Here is a 17,099-nt window from a genome sequence, read left to right on the forward strand (position 1 = left end):
GGCGACAGGCAGGATCCAGACAGCGTCACTTTTCCGCTCTCCTTCGCCAGGTAAACCTCCACCCTTCATCACCAATCTGCAGGGAGTAAAGGTAAAGGATCAACGCTCATGTATTATTTCTGCGTTTTCTAGAGTAAAAAGCCTTCCTCACAGTAGCGGCAGGCTAGAGCAGGATAGCCGTTGAAGTCGTTGATCTGTGAGAGGGATGTTACTGTGCTTACAATGACCAACTGTTGGCCTGTGTGGGACTGTCAAGGTTCCTCGGTGAAGGAGAGGCAGGGCTCTCTGTGGACGATGAACCGCTACACCACGCTGAAGCAGCTGGGGGACGGCACGTATGGCAGCGTGCTACTGGGCAAGAGCAATGACACTGGGGAGCTGGTGGCCATAAAGAGGGTGTGTGTGTGTGTGTGTGTGTGTGTGTGTGTGTGTGTGTGTGTGTAGCTCCAGTGAGCATGCTGTGTTGTTTTGTCTGGAAACTTTAAGCGGATTAAACCCTGAGTGACTGCTGTAAGGTGCTTCAAGGCTCTAGACTCATAAGCATGTTGCGTCCTCACAAGAAAAAGAAGAAGTGTTGTAATTTAGAATCAAAAGTTTTAGGTCAATGTGCATCATGTGTAAGCAGTTTTGCAGGTTTAGGATAATTTTGAAGGTCAACAGAAGTAGTTTTACTATTATTATTAGTGGTAGTAATATACTATATATTGTGTTGTCATAACTTCCTTATTTGCCTATATTTTAGACTAGTGAATGGTCAAATGTTAACCAGCCACTCAATTGATTGTTTTTTCAGCAACTTTGTCCATATTTTACCAGGATGGTAAACGGCGTTTTTAATTCTGTGCCCTGACTGTAGACCACATTTTAAGGATGAGCTGTTTAAGAACACGTCTTTGGCAAGAGATTAATAATGAATGCTTCACGAGGCTCCGCCAGGTACTGTTTGTAAATGTAAGGTTATAGTGCAAGCCGATACTACCGATGACAGTGAAAGGAGTGAAAGTACACCGCACAGTGTTGCCCCTGGAGTATGGGAAATGTAATATGAAAGTCTCCAGCGGTAAGAATGGGAGGTTAAAACAGGACGCACATGTAAGACATTTCAATTTAGAAATAGCAGCGTTGAGCCGGACGCTGTTTTTACTATTATGAGTACAACATTGATGCTTTTGGAGCGAATAATCACCATGAAGAAAGCTTTTACAGTAGCTTTTATGCAGCGGTTTTCAACATGTGTATTGAATGAAAATTCTAATTACTGCACAATAATAAAAACAGGAGTAAACCAGGATCACTCACATCAATTTTGTGATTAGCCTGAATAACAAGTGAGCCTGTAAAAGAGAGAAATGTCTTCTCGCAGTGTATGTGTGAAAAAAACTTTTGTTACTTAGTCTAATATAAGTTTTAATACACAGTATAGATATTATAACCTGATAAACAGACTAAAAGTTGTGATTTAGAGGTCTGGGAGATCTTAAAATGTGAACATTAATACATATAGTCATGTAAATCTGTTTGTTTCTTTTGTCAACAGGATGAAAAGGAAGTTTTATTCTTGGGATGAGTGTTTGAATCTAAGAGAGGTGAAGGTGAGAGTCATTGTAGTCAGACAAGAAATCTCCACAAGTTGATACAGAATATAAGCAAATAATAATTATTATTTAATTAATTGATTCCACTTGTAAAATCCTGCCATTTTTTTTGCAATATGTAACTGCTAGGACAGCAAATTGTGTCTAAAATGCCAATAATAGTCATATTTGAGTGAAAAATCTAATTTCAGACAGAGTTTTCAGGCATTTTAGGTCATTTATTTACATAATGAGTCGATTCTTAATGATGTTTATGATGATGATGTCTTAATAACGTTGTACGTGTCTCCTAAATACTTTGTGCTGTCAGTCACTGAAGAAGCTGAACCATGCCAATGTGGTGAAACTGAGGGAAGTCATCAGAGAAAATGACTACCTCTACTTTGTCTTTGAGTATATGAAAGAAAACCTCTATCAGCTCATGAAAGAAAGGTAAGAACGCACATTTATTGACAGGCCTTTGAGCAGCAGCTGTGTACGCCGAGTTATTTCTGTGATATAATGCTGCAGTGTGTCTTTGTCACCATTGGGAATGTGAGAATTATTTGGGTCAGATTGAGTCATCATGTGTCGGTCTTCGTTTTTACAGAAACAAGTTGTTCCCTGAGTCAGTCGTCAGAAACATGACATTTCAGATATTACAGGGACTGTCCTTTATTCATAAACATGGTAGGTGACTACAGACTGAAGAAAAAACTGAACTCTGCTTCCTTTTCTGTCTCATAAAATGCTGTGTTATCATGCCGTCCGCTCTGTCTTGGGATAAAGAGGTCGTAATTGAGCAAACAGAAAACAACATATCTAAACTTGAAAAGTGTACGAACGCTGGACGGCTGATAAGACATCAGGCGTCGCAGCCATAAATGACTCACTTCTCCTGTTTCCTCAGTGAGAAGAGGAGGTGTGAGTGGTACCACAGCTTAGCTGAACAAGTTTTTCTTCTCAGGAAAAATAAAAGTCAGCACTGTTTTTTTAGTGCTGGTGGGTGCTGGTGTCATTCCCACTTCAATAAGGCATGATTGTTTGCATAGTGTTTTTTTCTTTATCCCCTCTTTCTTTCTTTTGTCTTTTACCGCTTTGCCGCTGCCAGGGAAGATAAGATGTTTTCTGAAAATGAGATAAGGAACATTCTGTTCCAAGTATTGTCTGGCTTAGCATTTGTGCATAAGCACGGTAAGAGACTCCTCCTGTCTTTCTCTTTTCCTTTAAATTTCCTTAAAGGCTTGGCTTGACTGTGCTTAAAACATCTCTATTTTTATCAGAGATGTTTTAACTCTGTGTTTCAGGAAGAAAAAAAAAATCAAACCAAACATCAAATTTGGACGTGCATCAGTAGAGAGTCTTGTCGTTATGAGTAGTTCAGTGGTGGTGGTTGTTCCAGTAGTAGAAAATAATGAAAATCCAGCGTCAGCGCAGGTTTATTTGACTGTCTCGTGTTTTTCAGGGTATTTCCATCGTGATATGAAACCGGAGAACTTGCTCTGCATGGGCCCCGAGCTGGTTAAGATTGCTGATTTTGGACTAGCAAGAGAAATCCGCTCGCAGCCACCTTACACTGATTATGTGTCCACAAGATGGTGAGACTCATTTATTTACAGTATCAGAGTACAATGCACGAGTACTTCCTGTAGATGAAACAACATCTGATGGATGTTGTCGGTCTGTAGTCCGACCTGCTGTAAATATGACATAGCACGTGACTCCAAGGTCCAGTGTGTAGGATTTAGTGGCGTCTAGTGGTGTAGTTGTAGATTGCAATTCCCTCACTTCACCCTCCCCTTCCAAGCGTGTAGGAGAAACTACGGAGGCCGCGAAACACCAGAAAAGTGTTAAACGACCTTATCTAGTAGCCAGTGTTTGGTTTGTCCCTCCACAGAAGGCGACCCACAGCATCTGTAGATAAAAACGTCTCATTCTAAGGTAACAACAACATAACGATTGTTATTTTCAGGTGATTATACACTAATGAAAACATACCTATGAGTATTATATTCAATTTCTGCCTATAGAGCCTCGTAAATGATACACAGTGGACCTTTAAAAAGACTCTTAGATTAAATTTATACCAACTAGAGAAAAGTAAATCCGTTCAGTCGATAGAAAGAAGAAGACAAACTTTGACTTTAATTTACTACTTATACTACTATCAACTTTAATGTTAACGTTTCTGTTAACAAAATAACACGTAAAATTATACTGTGTCATTGTGGTTCTGTGATTTGTGTCATAAAAAGATTAGAAATGTATCAATCAAAAATATGTAAAAGTGTTTTTTCCTAAAAAATTGGATTACCCAAATTAAAAAAACAAAAAAAAATATTTTCTCACTCACATCTTTTAACTAGGCAGATAACTTTAAAGTGGAACTGAACAGGAGTTTGCTTTGTGGTGCTGACTAGAAGTGTTTGCTTGTCAGTCATGACTTGGCTATCCTGGGAAAAAATAGGCGAGCAGCCGCACACCGCTGGGAAGCAGCAGGGTCCCGTTTCAGGGCTAATAAATGATCTGATATCAGACTGGTGCAGAGACACGCATACTTGTCGATACCCGATGCCACATTTTAGGCAATATTGGATATTTTATCAATAAAATAACAATAGTTTCAATGAAATTGTTCATGGGGAGGTCTGTAGGTCCTCCACAGCAAGCAGGACATGGTTTCTGGAAAAAGACTTGATTCTTTAATTCTTTAAATGCAATTCATAAATGTTGTGAGCATCGTAAACAAAGCAAACACTCACTTCCATTTTATTGGGGTAAAAGCAGATATCCCAGATGTCTTAAAACCTGTACAAATCAGACCAATGCTCTGTGTATGGCTACTTTATATATATATATATATATATATATATATATATATAGCTCTTATTAGTTGCTGGTAAGAGGCACAAACAACTATTCTGTAAGATGAGATGACACAAATTAAACTTGTTGGGAGTTTTTGTTTATTGAGCAAGAAATAGTAAATGAAAACAGCAAAAACTTAACAAAAAAAGAGTTCAATCGCTACCTGCAAATGTTCCACAAATATCCTCCTGTGTTATTATGACAGGTACCGAGCCCCAGAGGTTCTGCTGAAGTCGAACTCCTACAGCTCGCCCATCGACATCTGGGCCGTGGGATGCATCATTGCGGAGCTGTACACACTCAGACCGCTGTTCCCTGGCAACAGCGAGGTGGACGAGATCTTCAAGATCTGTCAGGTGCTGGGAACGCTGAAGAAGGTGAACCGTTATAAATTATGGTGACGCCCTCTCTGATTGGACCACTGTCACCGTTAAAAACACACTTTTACTCCTTTTGTGAGACACCGGTTGCAAATGTAGACGCACAAAAAACTCACAGAGGACTCATTGGTTGTTTCCTCTGGTTTTTCCACCACATCAGACGGACTGGCCTGAAGGCTACAACCTGGCCACCTCGATGAACTTCCGCTTCCCAAAGTGTGTCCCCACCAGCCTCAGATCCCTGATCCCCAACGCCAGCAACGAGGCCATCGCACTGATGAAAGACATGCTGCAGTGGGACCCTGAGAAAAGACCAAGTGCTGCTCAGGTACATTCAAAACCTGTTGTGTTTTAACATGTTTTGGTTGGAATAAACACAAAATTTACAAAGATTAGAGTAAAGACAAACCAACTTATGTTGAGGTGACAGTGTTTGCAGAGTAACACAAGTCCTTTCGGTGAATGCTTTTATCTTGAGGACCTTTGAGTACCTTAAGTGCATCTATTTTTAGCGTGGGAGGCCCAAGTGGGAATCAATCAGCTTACCTTGGCAGTTACTGTAATGCCAAACCTGGCATCTGGATGTACTACTGAGGCAGTGCACGTCCACGGACTTCATTCAATGTGAGACAGACACAGTGTGTTTGGTGTTTGTCTCAATAACCCTTTACAAGATATATTAAACATGATAATCCACCATTATAAATTCTTTTAAATCACTTCTTAAAACCCATTTTAATAGACTTGCCTTTATGTGATGTGGTCGTTTATTTTTACTCCAACCATCTTTGAGTTCTGTTCTACTTATTTTATTTATTCCATTTCTCTTATTTCACCTACTTTATTTTTCTCCATCTCTATTATTTCACCTACTTCATTAATTTGTATCATTACTTGTTATTTCAACTATTTCATGCAATTTATTTTATTTTCCTTTGTAATTGTAAATTGTATTCTTGCTGTGTTCTGTCAAAGCACTTTGTAAACCATGTTTTTAAAAGTGCTATACAAATAAAGTTATTATTATTATTATTATTATTATTATTATTATAGGAACAAGAACTCAAGGCCTTGTTTCTACTTCTTGTCTACACTTTTATTTTGATATAGTTCATGGTATCATATTTTATGTATATTCGTCCTATAATCAATATGTTCTCTGAATCTTCTTCTTTGAAACCTTTGTTTGTGTTCCAGGCTCTACGGTATCCATACTTCCATGTCGGCCAGGCGCTCGGTGCTCCTCTCAAGTACTCGGAGCAGCACAGGACTCAGACAAAGATGTCTGAGGCGGCCGCAGAGACAGAGCCTCTGTCCCTCTGTAAGATGGACCTAGAACCCAGTGAGCCAAGTAGGACTCAGGCAGAGCTGCAGACCTGCTGCCAATCTCTCCACCAGCCCCTTCAACAGATCTCCCTACCTCAGGACAACAAGGAGCCAAGCACAAAGCAAGCAATGCGCGTCACCACGCTGCCAGAGAGGCAGCAGGAACCTCTCAGCCTGGTGAAAAAAAGGCAACCGATGAGCTGGCAGGCTGTAGGTATCACTCAGGTTCTACATGTCAGAATGGTACCAACTCTGGGCTTACAGAGCTTTCTTTTATAATATATTGTATGTTCATTTTAAAGCCTACAAGAGCAGCTCCCACAGGAGCAGAAAATAGCACGAGTGGAGTGAGGACAGGACGTCGACGATGGGGTCAGACGTCTTTCAAGTCCGTCGACAGCTGGGACGATAGTGAGGATGCAGACGCTGGAGTGTCCATCTCCAAAAAACCCACCATCAGCTCTCTGAAGGACAGGACGCTGGATGAGTCCAGCTGTCGGTTAGACCTCTTTATTTTCATGTAAAAGATTTTACGTTGTCATCCCAGTTTTGTAAAAAAATAAATAAATACCATTATACGTTTTTGTCTAGATCTGTGGAGTCAAAGAATAATAAAGAATCAAAGCTGCCGAGCAACAGTGGGCTGAACAGAGCTGACTCCACCGCCTTGTCTGCAAAGCAGCACTACCTCCGCCAGTCCAGATACCTGCCAGGTGAGAAACAAGGATCACATTTATGTTGCAAACAAACCACTAATAACACAGAAAAGTCTGAGACAAATTAAGGGGTGAAAGAAATAAGTTATAGACTTATGTGAGAATTAAAAGCAGTGAAAGAAGACCAACATAGACAATTAATCTACAATTTAATCTAAATACTTAACTAAATATCAACATATCACATTAGTTAAAGGACCAGTGTCTGCCGATAGATCCTCCTGATTGTTAAACACTGGACCTTTAAAAACTTTCTGCTGGATCACTTTGTACAAACTACACAAGTTTGATGTTTGTTTCAACAAACTCTGATCATGCACATATACTGTGCTTTCCACACACTGTAGGTGCTATATCTAAATATGGCATTGTTCCATCAGACATGGGCAAATTGGTGTGTGGGTTCAGGTACAGTGAGTTCATTCTGAGCTTGTTTGTTCATTTCAGGCGTAAATCCAAAAAACAACTCCTCAGTAGGAAGCCAGGTGGTCGGCAGGAACCTGTGGGGCGGCTCGTGTTTAACCAGAGGACAGGGCCTGGAGTTCCCTCTGCATAAAGGTAGGACAGACGTCAGGACACAAGTTTATCTGTAGTTTAGAGTCTGGATATGAAGAGTTTACTGTTTAAATAAGAACTTTAGATGCAAAAACAACACAAAAAGTACAAGTATCATTTTTCTTTGCCTTAAAAATGTTAATAGAAATACTATTTATTTCCTATCCTGTAACTGTCCACTGATATAAGGGTTGCTCACTCAAACAGCAGTTATATTTTGTAATTCATCATAAATAATTACATTTCAGAGGCAGATATTTAGATATTTTACTCCACTACATTGATTTTAAAGCTTTGGTTACTTTACAGGTTCAGATTATTAAAACAAAACTATACAGTAATTCAAGTTGAGTCCACCTCCAGCTGCATACTTAAAGTCACGTAAACATTAATGCATCAATAATTATAATCCAATAATATACATTATTCTGAAATGAGCAATTCTACTTTTGATATTTTAAGTATATTTTGATGCTAATACATTTTGAATGCCTGACTTTATTAAAGGTATTTCTACTCTGTGGTACTTTAAGCAACATATGTTGATGTATCACTGAGTAAGTTTTCTGATCTTTCTGACCTGATGCACCAAAACAAAATCCCATCTCATATTTCAAGCAGTAAAAAAAAAATGCTTCTAACTATTTGAACACACGCTTTGACTCAAGTCTTAAAGCTACACGTCAACGCGTGAGCTCTACAAAGTTAGAAACGATTCCTGATGAAAAAAGCATTAAAGTAACATGCTAAACTATTTGTTTTTCTTCTGTGCTGAAAAAGAAGAAACCTTTTATATATGAGTCACCCGTCACATAAGAAGCAGCCGGAGCTAAATTAAACCCAATGTCCATTCAAGACTGGAAAAAACTCAAAGTATGCTTCAAATACGTTGTGTTCTGTAGCTGTTTTCCTCTCCTTCACTCACCTTAATCATTTTTTTCTTTCTGTGTTGTGGTTTTTAGACATTAGTCTTCCTAAACTAACCGATAAGCAGCCTCTACAAGAAAAGACCCTGGAGGATCTTGATCTAAACAAAGGTATCTTTCAGATTTAGCAGCAGTTCACAGACTTACAGGTGGTTATTTGACACAAAGACACAAGTTAATGTGTGAGAATGAACATGGACCTGGAGTATAATTAATTGTTTTATGTGATACTTTTCATTGTCCCTTCCAGACTCCTTCATGAGCAACTCCAACAACACCACCAAGACATACACATCACCTTTTCAGAAGAGTGAAACAGGAGCAGCCAGACAGCGGATAACGCTGGCACCGATAGGAGGCACCTCTGCTAGTGAGTCACAACAGAGGACTTTATTATGTTTTCAGACACAATAATGGTTGAGTCAGATGTTCTTGATTCAGTGTTGCTTGGTACCAATCAGGTCCAGGTCTTTGACGGTGCTGGAAACTCTTTGTGTCTCGAGCGCACTTTGTTCAAGTCACAAGCAGCACTTCTTTTTCTTCAGTCGTACTTTAACAACACGCCCCCTGGAGTTTGAGTCAGTACCTCCCTTAAAGATAGAAGAGTCTGAGAGGATTGTAGAAGCTATACCAGTGTATAGTTTTGTATTCCTTCATTAGTTTTTATGTTTATTTCATTAAGGTTAAGGGTTTGTTTTCGATTCAGTGTAGTTTCAGTTAGTTTCCAGAGTGGGGTTTGCTCAGTTTGAGTTTAGATTTTATTAGTTTCAGTGTCAGTTTTATGTGTTTTTATTACAATATGGGGGTTATTCATCAGGGGCAAGACTGAAGAAGTTCAGAATAAGTACAAACACATTAACTCAGAGTTCTGTAGACTCTGAAAAAGTCTCAATAAACAGCACTAATGCCTCCTAAACTAAAGACATTTCCTGTATATTTGTTTTTTTAGTTAATTTTGTAAGTACACTATCGTTCTCTAAAGTCTAGCTTTTATTTTTATTTCAATTTTAACTAAAATGTTTTTTCACAGCTAGTTTTTAGTTTAGTTTTACTTACTGTAAAACTTACTTGGCTATCAAACCCTGATCTGATGATATTTACCCCAACTTTTCTTTCTGTGAATCTTCTAGTTGATCTGTCATCTGCTGCTGATCTCAGAGTCGACTCTAAAATCAAACCGGCCAAGAGCAAGACCTCCTTAAATAAACTGTTGCTCTCAAAAGAAGGTAAAAATAATCAGAGTACGAGCAGGTACATGTCACTTTCCCCCCTCCCGAGTATAGCCTAAACACTTCCCTCCTCTCTCACGATGATATCCCCAGAGTGCGAAGGGAGGAGGAGCAGATCTCTGAACCCTCAGATGCCTGGGTCCAGCGCCAGCGTTACAGGGAAGTTTTCAAAGAGCACAAACATCCAGCCAGTGCACGGACGGGTAGACTGGAGCGCCAAATACGGAGGCCACCAATAGCGCAGCTCTGCACCACCAGTGACTCATGGGAAAAATCCCCCACTGCACTTTTGCCAGGAAATACAGACTTTAGTGTTTGATGCTGCCAACACTGTACAAACGTTTCCTGCGAGTCTGTTGTTACATTTGCCACGCTATTAAATATTGTTCAGTGTTGTAAAAGTATCCTATGACTTCTACTGTCAGTATTTTCTTTCTTTTTTTAAATAATAGACTATATGATTAAATAAAGAAGTTATTTTTTTAATTAAAGTGGGTGAAGTTATTACTTTACAGCAAACAGAAATACATTTACAAACTAAAAAACATCATCAAACTGTATAAAAGACAGACAGATCAGTTACAGTCACATATCTTATATAGTTCTTTTTTTATACAAAACCAGTCTGTAATAGAAAATATACCAAAGGAATGTTTGTGAATGGACGTTATAATGGAGCACAAATTAGATTTTGTTTGCTCAAGAATATGTACAGACACACAGAAAAGTATATCGAGATATTTTTAAGATTTATGAGTTTTCTTCGACATTCCAGCGATGATCTTCAGCAGCATCAGTAGACTGAAAAACAACATATATATCAGGATACGGTTGCAGAATATTGTGAATGTTTATCCCAGAAACAGTCAGAATTAAAGTCAAATATATAAAGAAATGTGTATTACCTTGTTAAAGTCATTAAACCAGCTGGCATGAACTTCCAGGAGTTGAGAAACCTCAGTCCCATCACCACGGACAGAGTTCCCGCGGTGCCTGGAGGGAAACAGTCGTTGTCATTTGTTTGTGGAAGCTGCAGTTGGACTGTCACCGTTTAACAAACTTAAACTTGCTCACCTAGTGAAAGCCAGACATTCTTGGGATTTTGAGATGCCAGATAAGCGCCGACTGCAGCCAGAAGGCCAAACAGGAGCCCTGCGACCAGAGAGGTGCTGCTGCCTGGGGGGAAGGAAACAGATTATTCTTTCGGTTTTATTTTGAAATTAAGTTAATTAAATTTGTAGATTATCCGGTTTATTAGGTACATTCATGAAGGTTATAATGTTTGAGAGATGTGCTGATTAAACTTTCAAACTACTTTATACTGAGAAGTGTTTCATATATTTTGTCCACCTCATTTATATCAAATATTAGAAATTAAACTGCACCACAAACCTAAACCAACTAAAGGAGCACAAAGCTGAAGATGAATATTCATGCAGGGAGGATTTACTGTCGTATTAGACCGTACCTGTATAATAAACTGGCAGCTTAGCACAGGTGGAGCTTTAAGTACAATAATAATCTACTGTGAAATCTCGGTGACATCGTGTCTTGTGGTTGCATTGCATTCTGGTCTATTGATGCTACCCACTGTGGATAAACTGGTACATCTGCCTCGTACTCAAGGGTTGAACCCGCTCTTTGATTCTTATGGTACCGGATCTGTTCTGTAACATCTTCAATGTTAACTTTATTGTCCTGAAAGGGGGAAACCCAACAGTGGTGGAAAATAATAATAAAAGTACATTTACTTAAGTACTGTACGTAATATGTTGCAGTGCTTTACTAAAAACTAACCAGTAATGTATAAAAATCTAAAATTGGCTGCACATAGACGACTTTAACGTTAATTAGCCACAATAATAATGTATTATTAATCATATAATCATTTAGAGTGGGGATTACTGGTGTTACTTTGTGTCTTCTGATTGTCTTAATCTCTTGGTTGTCTGTATTTCTTTATGTTAATGACTCCAGTGTATTTGGGTGTTTTTAAAGGTGTCTTTCTGTGGTTGTTTTGGGGCCAGAGGTGGAGTATTGTTTGCCCCCGTAGGTCAATAGATCCTCCTACATGTTACACACTGCACCTTTAATACATATCCGGAGGGGATCTTTAAATAAAACATCTTAGTATTCCCCTTTCACTTAATAATTCTGATTTACTGTGAGTATTTTAACCTTTTTTATATAGTTACAACCAATCACACGAACATCCAACCCCAATAATCAGTGGCTAACACATATTAACCGGTCGGTGTCTCTCCTACCTGCTTTCACAAAGCCTATAATTCCTCCTGCAGACACCAGAACAGCATAACTGAACCCAATCCAGTCTACAGCCATGTCCACAGCTCAGAAACTGACTGCTGCTGCTGGAGTACGACATTATCATTATTATTATTATTATTATTAATAACAATATATTTACCACAACATCTCAACAGTTAGAAAATGTACTGTCAATCGTTTTACTGTCCAAATACAAACATCCAACGCACTAGAAATGACAACAAACAATCATACCTGAACTTTGTTACGTTTCCGATAGCACCACGTCACCGCGACGTGGTTACATAATTTCCGGTTTCATTTCAAAATAAAAGTCTGTAATGGTTCAAACTCCAGACATAAATACTCTTTTTCTGTTTGCTTTGAATAATAATGTGTATTTGAAGTACATTTCTACATTAAAATCCTTTAAAAAAAAAAAAAAAAAGGCACCTACTCGTTCGACCTCATTAAAAATGCCAAAATCTATGAATATGCTAATTTTTTTAATATCTCAAGTTTTCCTGCTGGACACAAAATGTCTCCTGCATCACTGTAAAGTCAGTTTTCAGTGTCTGTGCACTGGTGGCTTCAAGCTTCTACATCACACTTGTATAAGTTTCAGACTGGACCAGGACGGACCTCCAGACTATTTGTGATGTCACAAATCACACTGCTAAAAAATCTGATTTTTAACGAGCTCAGAGAAACTTCCCACTTTCTGCAGATGAATGTGAAAACATCCTTCTAGAGTCAAACTCTGCACAGACATCATTCTGCACAGTGAAGCTCAAACATCCAACTGGAGGAAACAAGAAGAAAAACACATATTTGAGCTGTAATTATTATTTTAGTTAACGAGATCTTGTCTGTTTCCAACATTGTCAAAGGAAGAAAGTGATGCTTCATAAATATCTTTCCACAAAGAGACCAAATACATCCTTCAAAAAACACAATGAGCAGCCATGCTTTATCACCTCCCTGTGGTAACCGTGAGTAAATACACGCTTGACAATATAACATCAGATATAAATGGATTATAAAACATTTTTATTGTTGCCCATCTCATTTTCCATTTGTCTTTTCTTCTTTTCAGCGTCGACAGCAACTATATTCATAAAATCTGTCCAAAAAAAACTGCAGTTTATCACCTGCAGAATGCACATGTGCACAAACAAGTCCAGATATAAAACAGTCCACCAATAATAAAACGTGTTTATTATTTCTCGCTCGATTTTCCACCAGCCTTTTTCTTCTTTTTGGGTTTGCTCTCATCTTCTAGGATGACTTCTTCCGTTGCAATTCGCACTCTCTTCGTCTTCAAAAGCTCCCGAGCGAGTTCTGTGGACAGAAGCAAACATAGACACATCAGCTCTGTTGATCTAGACTGTCAGAAACCACCCACAGTGCATCCTCATCAACATGAAAACTTAAAAGAAAGACCAAAATGACCTCAGTATACCCGCTAACGACTGTAGCTCAAATATCTCTAATAACATGATGATGAAGTGAATCCGAACTACCTTCAGATGTTGTTGCCTCAGCTGCTGGTTCCTCAGCGATCTGCTGCAGGGCCGAAGGTTTCCACACAGCGAGGCACGTCAGTCTGGCCGATGTGTTCACTTCCACGAGGAGAGTGGGAGATTCCAGCTCCTGTTGGACAGCAAGACAGTACGTTGTTGGATCTTTCATTCTTTAACAGACTTGCTTATATAACTTTATTCTTTCTTTAACAGAAAGTTTTATTGTCTCATATATCTCATATGAGTTATTATTGCCTTTAAAAAGACCTTTATTATTCTGCTTTGGTAAGTATATACGCCAACAGGTAAAGACAATAAGGGAAAGGTTATTTTTAAAAACTGTCGCTGCTCATGTAAATGTCTGAGGAATTCAGTTAACACTGAGATCTCACACACACACACACACACACACACACACACACACACACACACACACACACACACTCATGAAGAAGTTAAAAACGTGCCTCTTTTAGATGAAGCTTCCACATTTTGATGAATCCGTCGTTTGAAGCCGTCACCATCACGCAGTAATCCTCCATAATGAAACTGTCAACTGCTTTTACTCTGAAATCACAAAAGGACGCCGTTGTGTTCACTTACTTTTCACCAAATATGACACGAGAACTATAATAAACACTTACATATACAATATACTGCAAAATATCAGCTAGTTATTTAATTCTTACAAAGACAAGTGCACCTCTCTTCTCGGCATCAGAAATATTTTCACAAAACAGTTTAAATACACACTGAAAACAGCTGCACTAAATATCGTTGAGACATACGTGGTGGTGGATCTGTGAGGTAATAAAAACACTATAAATTTACCTTGTTTCATGAGCCTTAAACTCACACACCCATTTCTCTTTTCCCGTGTCACATAACCTCACGATTTCATCGTCTCCTGCGACGGCCAGGATGGAGTTCTGAAAAACAAGCAGGATAACAACATCTATTTAATATATTATTATTATTATTATTATTATTATTAATGTAACTTGTAAACAAAACTCCCCATGCACTGCCAACAACAGTCAGGTGCTGGTAGGACAGAGGACCATGTAGTAAGAAATTAAAACTGACCACTGCACACTGGACTAACTTAAATAAAATCACAGTAAAGTTATTCCAGTGTGCGGGGGTCAATTCTGATCGGTTTAAACTTATTCTAAAGTTACTGTCACATCTCGGTGTGATGACAGATACACAGAAACGTCTTTGTAAGTCTTTTACTGAGTGAACTCACGTTTAAGAACTTCACAGATGAGATCCTCTTGGGGTTTGTGATCGTTGCAATCACAGAGGCCGTCTCCAGGTTGTAGACGTCCACTTTGTCATTCACAACAACCACATATTTATCCCCATCTGGAGACCATCGGACAATGTGTGCGTCTGTTTAAAGTGTAAAGAAAAAAAGGTTGAAGTCATTTAAAAACGAATAATATTCAGTTCTCAGAGAACTTAAACAGTCCATGAGGCTTACTCTGTTTTATGTTTTTGATGAAGGCCGATCGTCCATTAATTAGATTCCAAGTTCTACAAGAGATAGAAAAGAGGAAACACTTGTTTCAGATTCCCTATTAAAACATTAATCTTCCTCACACACTTTCAGGCAGAGCTGTGAATTTTTACCTGAGAGTCTTATCTGTCCCAACTGTAAGCGCAAGTTTCCCAGATGGATGGACGGACAGCGATGTGACAGGACCTCTGAGGGAACCGAGAGGATTAAACAACGATAAGAATCACTCAAACGCAACCATCTCAATGCTTCTGCAGCTCCTCTTTCACCCTCTCTCTCTCTCTCCGTGTGTGTGTGTGCGTGCTTACTTGTGAGCTCTGATGGATTTCAGACACTCCCACTTCTTCGTGCTCCACACACACAAGAGTCCATCTTCTCCTCCGCTCAGCAAATGAGACGACCCGTAAAACTCCAGGCAGTTGATGGTGCCTGAGCAACACGGGGAAGGTTTGGGTCAGGTGTGCAGAAGCAGAAGCTAATGTCTTTAACATCTTTTATACATTTCACAACTAGTAAAAAAGGAAACAAGCTTAAAAGAAATGTCAAATTGCAAATCATGGAGGCAGTAATCAGTTTGCTACAGGAAGAAAGAGGTCAGGAGAACCTAGTTTTAAAATAATGGGAGAAAAGGTGGAAAGTAACCTGATTTCAACACAAAATAAATGAATAAATAACAAGATTTCTCAGCCCTAAAAACACTAAAAACCAGAACAACCAGCCAACTCAGTTCTTAGGTAATAGAGGACAAGATGAGTAATTATTTCTGTTTTATTGAGACTTTCAAACGAAACTCTTTTCACTTCAAAAACATTCAAGAGTGACACTTTGATTCTACTCTCACGTTACTTTTCTATATTAGAATATTTTCTTTTTTAACTATATCTTTATTATTAATTATGTCTTATACATAAAAAAGGAAAACGCTTGTGGGGATAACAGCATACATCTTAGGGCCACAGAGCCACAGCTACCGGTTCTATATTTCACATTAAATCTGTAATAATAATAACTGGATGTCAGACAGAAGATCTACAGAAGAGACTCACCGTCATGATGCAGCAGAGCTCCGTGTTCAACCCTCTTCTTCATGTCGTACAGCTGTATGGTCTCATCTTTGCTACCGGTGACCACAAACCTCTCACTGGCTGCCACGGCTGATATGGATGCTGTGTGAGCGTGATGTGTGAAGTTGGCCTTGGATGTCCACTCCTGGATGAGGAGAAAAAAAAAATAATAAAAATACACATTTAGTAAAAACATAAACACTGAAACAAACAGAAACATAGGATTTAAGTTCCTTAGTGAGAGTTTGAGGAGGGGGAAATGATCAAATCTGTTATAAAAACAGAGGTTAATCATCCTACTTAAACCACACACACACACACACACACACACACACAGGTTGTTGCCCTGTAGGACTACCCATCAGTCCCAGTGACAGTTTCAGCTTAAACTTAAAGTGCCAGACAACAGAAAACACAACACATATATTAACAGATACACACACAACCACAAAACAACTCTCTACATCTCTACATCTTACCCTCTCCTCGGTTTTCACCCGGTAACCAAAGGCGACCTGCTCGTAGCTCCCTGCAACCAGCTCCAGTACAGCTGCCATGCTGCCTCTTGTAGCTCCGGAGGGCTAAAGCTAACTTCGCTTTCTTTAAACTGCAGCTTTCTCTTCGTGAATTCTGCCTCCCGGTTCGAGCAACAGCTAAAAACAGCTACTGTCAGTCCAATAGGAGACAAACATGACACACAACGTACGTGAACGGCGCGGTGAAGCTATAGAAACATGAATTTAACCCGCTAACAACGCCAAAATAACGTGCGGAGCGAGTGCGCTTGCGCAGAAGTCTAGTTCCTTCCAGCTGGTGGTTTTTCAAAATAAAAGCCGGTGTTGTGAAAACTTGATTGACACTTTTTATAATTAGATGTTTTGAAAAATGTTGAAATATAATAAATTGGTCAGTCTGAAGAAAAGCCTATAATTGGCAGTTAAATTGGCAATTAAATGACACAAACATTACAGTTTACGTTATAGTAATTATATCCCCTAATATGTGTTTAAATAATTAAATATTAATGAGTTTTTGAGTAACTTTCTATGTATAAATGATAGAAAGCCCTAAATCCTAACCCTTGTTGTAACAGTAAGTTTTGTATCTTTTTTTATTTCCTAAGAGGACATTTCAGTCCGGAGAAACGG

General features: G+C 38.9%; 3 protein-coding genes across 10 annotated transcripts; 1 reads left to right on the forward strand and 2 right to left on the reverse strand.

The window, feature by feature from the left end:
* Window positions 1-397: 397 nt before the first annotated feature.
* Window positions 398-10,065, forward strand: LOC127364740 (serine/threonine-protein kinase MAK-like). 7 transcript variants are annotated; one of them, XM_051402580.1, is made up of 14 exons: window positions 398-1,592; window positions 1,906-2,027; window positions 2,686-2,768; window positions 3,040-3,172; window positions 4,648-4,819; window positions 4,983-5,150; window positions 6,020-6,358; window positions 6,451-6,647; window positions 6,740-6,861; window positions 7,312-7,422; window positions 8,382-8,456; window positions 8,596-8,715; window positions 9,476-9,571; window positions 9,668-10,065. In XM_051402580.1, the coding sequence occupies exons 1-14, from the start codon at window positions 1,539-1,541 to the stop codon at window positions 9,811-9,813; spliced, it is 1,938 nt and encodes a 645-aa protein (XP_051258540.1). In that variant the 5' UTR covers window positions 398-1,538; the 3' UTR covers window positions 9,814-10,065. The 7 variants fall into 7 exon arrangements, with proteins under 7 accessions (XP_051258540.1, XP_051258549.1, XP_051258559.1 ...); XM_051402589.1 differs by lacking the exon at window positions 2,686-2,768 and adding an exon at window positions 2,185-2,264 and having other exon boundaries at window positions 9,668-9,978; XM_051402604.1 differs by lacking the exons at window positions 398-1,592; window positions 1,906-2,027 and adding an exon at window positions 2,243-2,264 and having other exon boundaries at window positions 9,668-9,978.
* Window positions 10,036-12,157, reverse strand: LOC127364829 (transmembrane protein 14C-like). Of its 2 annotated transcripts, none has more exons than XM_051402610.1 (5): window positions 12,098-12,157; window positions 11,842-11,946; window positions 10,649-10,750; window positions 10,480-10,567; window positions 10,036-10,375 (listed from the first exon to the last, which is right to left on the reverse strand). In XM_051402610.1, exons 2-5 carry the CDS (start codon window positions 11,915-11,917, stop codon window positions 10,318-10,320), a joined length of 324 nt encoding a protein of 107 aa, XP_051258570.1. In that variant the 5' UTR covers window positions 11,918-11,946; window positions 12,098-12,157; the 3' UTR covers window positions 10,036-10,317. The 2 variants fall into 2 exon arrangements, with proteins under 2 accessions (XP_051258570.1, XP_051258571.1); XM_051402611.1 differs by having other exon boundaries at window positions 11,842-11,943; window positions 12,098-12,136.
* Window positions 12,158-12,875: 718 nt separating this feature from the next.
* Window positions 12,876-16,751, reverse strand: pak1ip1 (PAK1 interacting protein 1). The gene is made up of 10 exons (XM_051402607.1): window positions 16,431-16,751; window positions 15,934-16,096; window positions 15,196-15,316; window positions 15,001-15,075; window positions 14,852-14,904; window positions 14,615-14,760; window positions 14,197-14,294; window positions 13,833-13,932; window positions 13,366-13,495; window positions 12,876-13,183 (listed from the first exon to the last, which is right to left on the reverse strand). The coding sequence occupies exons 1-10, from the start codon at window positions 16,506-16,508 to the stop codon at window positions 13,062-13,064; spliced, it is 1,086 nt and encodes a 361-aa protein (XP_051258567.1). The 5' UTR covers window positions 16,509-16,751; the 3' UTR covers window positions 12,876-13,061.
* Between the last annotated feature and the right edge of the window lie 348 nt (window positions 16,752-17,099).

This window comes from Dicentrarchus labrax, unplaced genomic scaffold, assembly GCF_905237075.1.
Source record: "Dicentrarchus labrax unplaced genomic scaffold, dlabrax2021, whole genome shotgun sequence".
NCBI lineage: Eukaryota > Metazoa > Chordata > Actinopteri > Moronidae > Dicentrarchus > Dicentrarchus labrax.

Excerpts from the sequence above, each read along its gene's own strand:
- LOC127364829 (XM_051402610.1), bottom strand. The coding sequence starts at position 11,917 with ATGGCTGTAGACTGGATTGGGTTCAGTTATGCTGTTCTGGTGTCTGCA. Across the intron at positions 10,568-10,648 it reads GAATGTCTGGCTTTCACTAG|GCACCGCGGGAACTCTGTCC; the intron begins GTGAGCAAGTTT and ends GTTTCCCTCCAG. Across the intron at positions 10,376-10,479 it reads GGTTTAATGACTTTAACAAG|TCTACTGATGCTGCTGAAGA; the intron begins GTAATACACATT and ends GTTGTTTTTCAG.
- pak1ip1 (XM_051402607.1), bottom strand. The coding sequence starts at position 16,508 with ATGGCAGCTGTACTGGAGCTGGTTGCAGGGAGCTACGAGCAGGTCGCC. Across the intron at positions 14,905-15,000 it reads GGGACAGATAAGACTCTCAG|AACTTGGAATCTAATTAATG; the intron begins GTAAAAATTCAC and ends TATCTCTTGTAG. Across the intron at positions 14,761-14,851 it reads CATCAAAAACATAAAACAGA|ACGCACACATTGTCCGATGG; the intron begins GTAAGCCTCATG and ends CACTTTAAACAG.
- LOC127364740 (XM_051402580.1), top strand. The coding sequence starts at position 1,539 with ATGAAAAGGAAGTTTTATTCTTGGGATGAGTGTTTGAATCTAAGAGAG. Across the intron at positions 2,769-3,039 it reads AGCATTTGTGCATAAGCACG|GGTATTTCCATCGTGATATG; the intron begins GTAAGAGACTCC and ends CGTGTTTTTCAG. Across the intron at positions 8,716-9,475 it reads GATAGGAGGCACCTCTGCTA|TTGATCTGTCATCTGCTGCT; the intron begins GTGAGTCACAAC and ends TGAATCTTCTAG.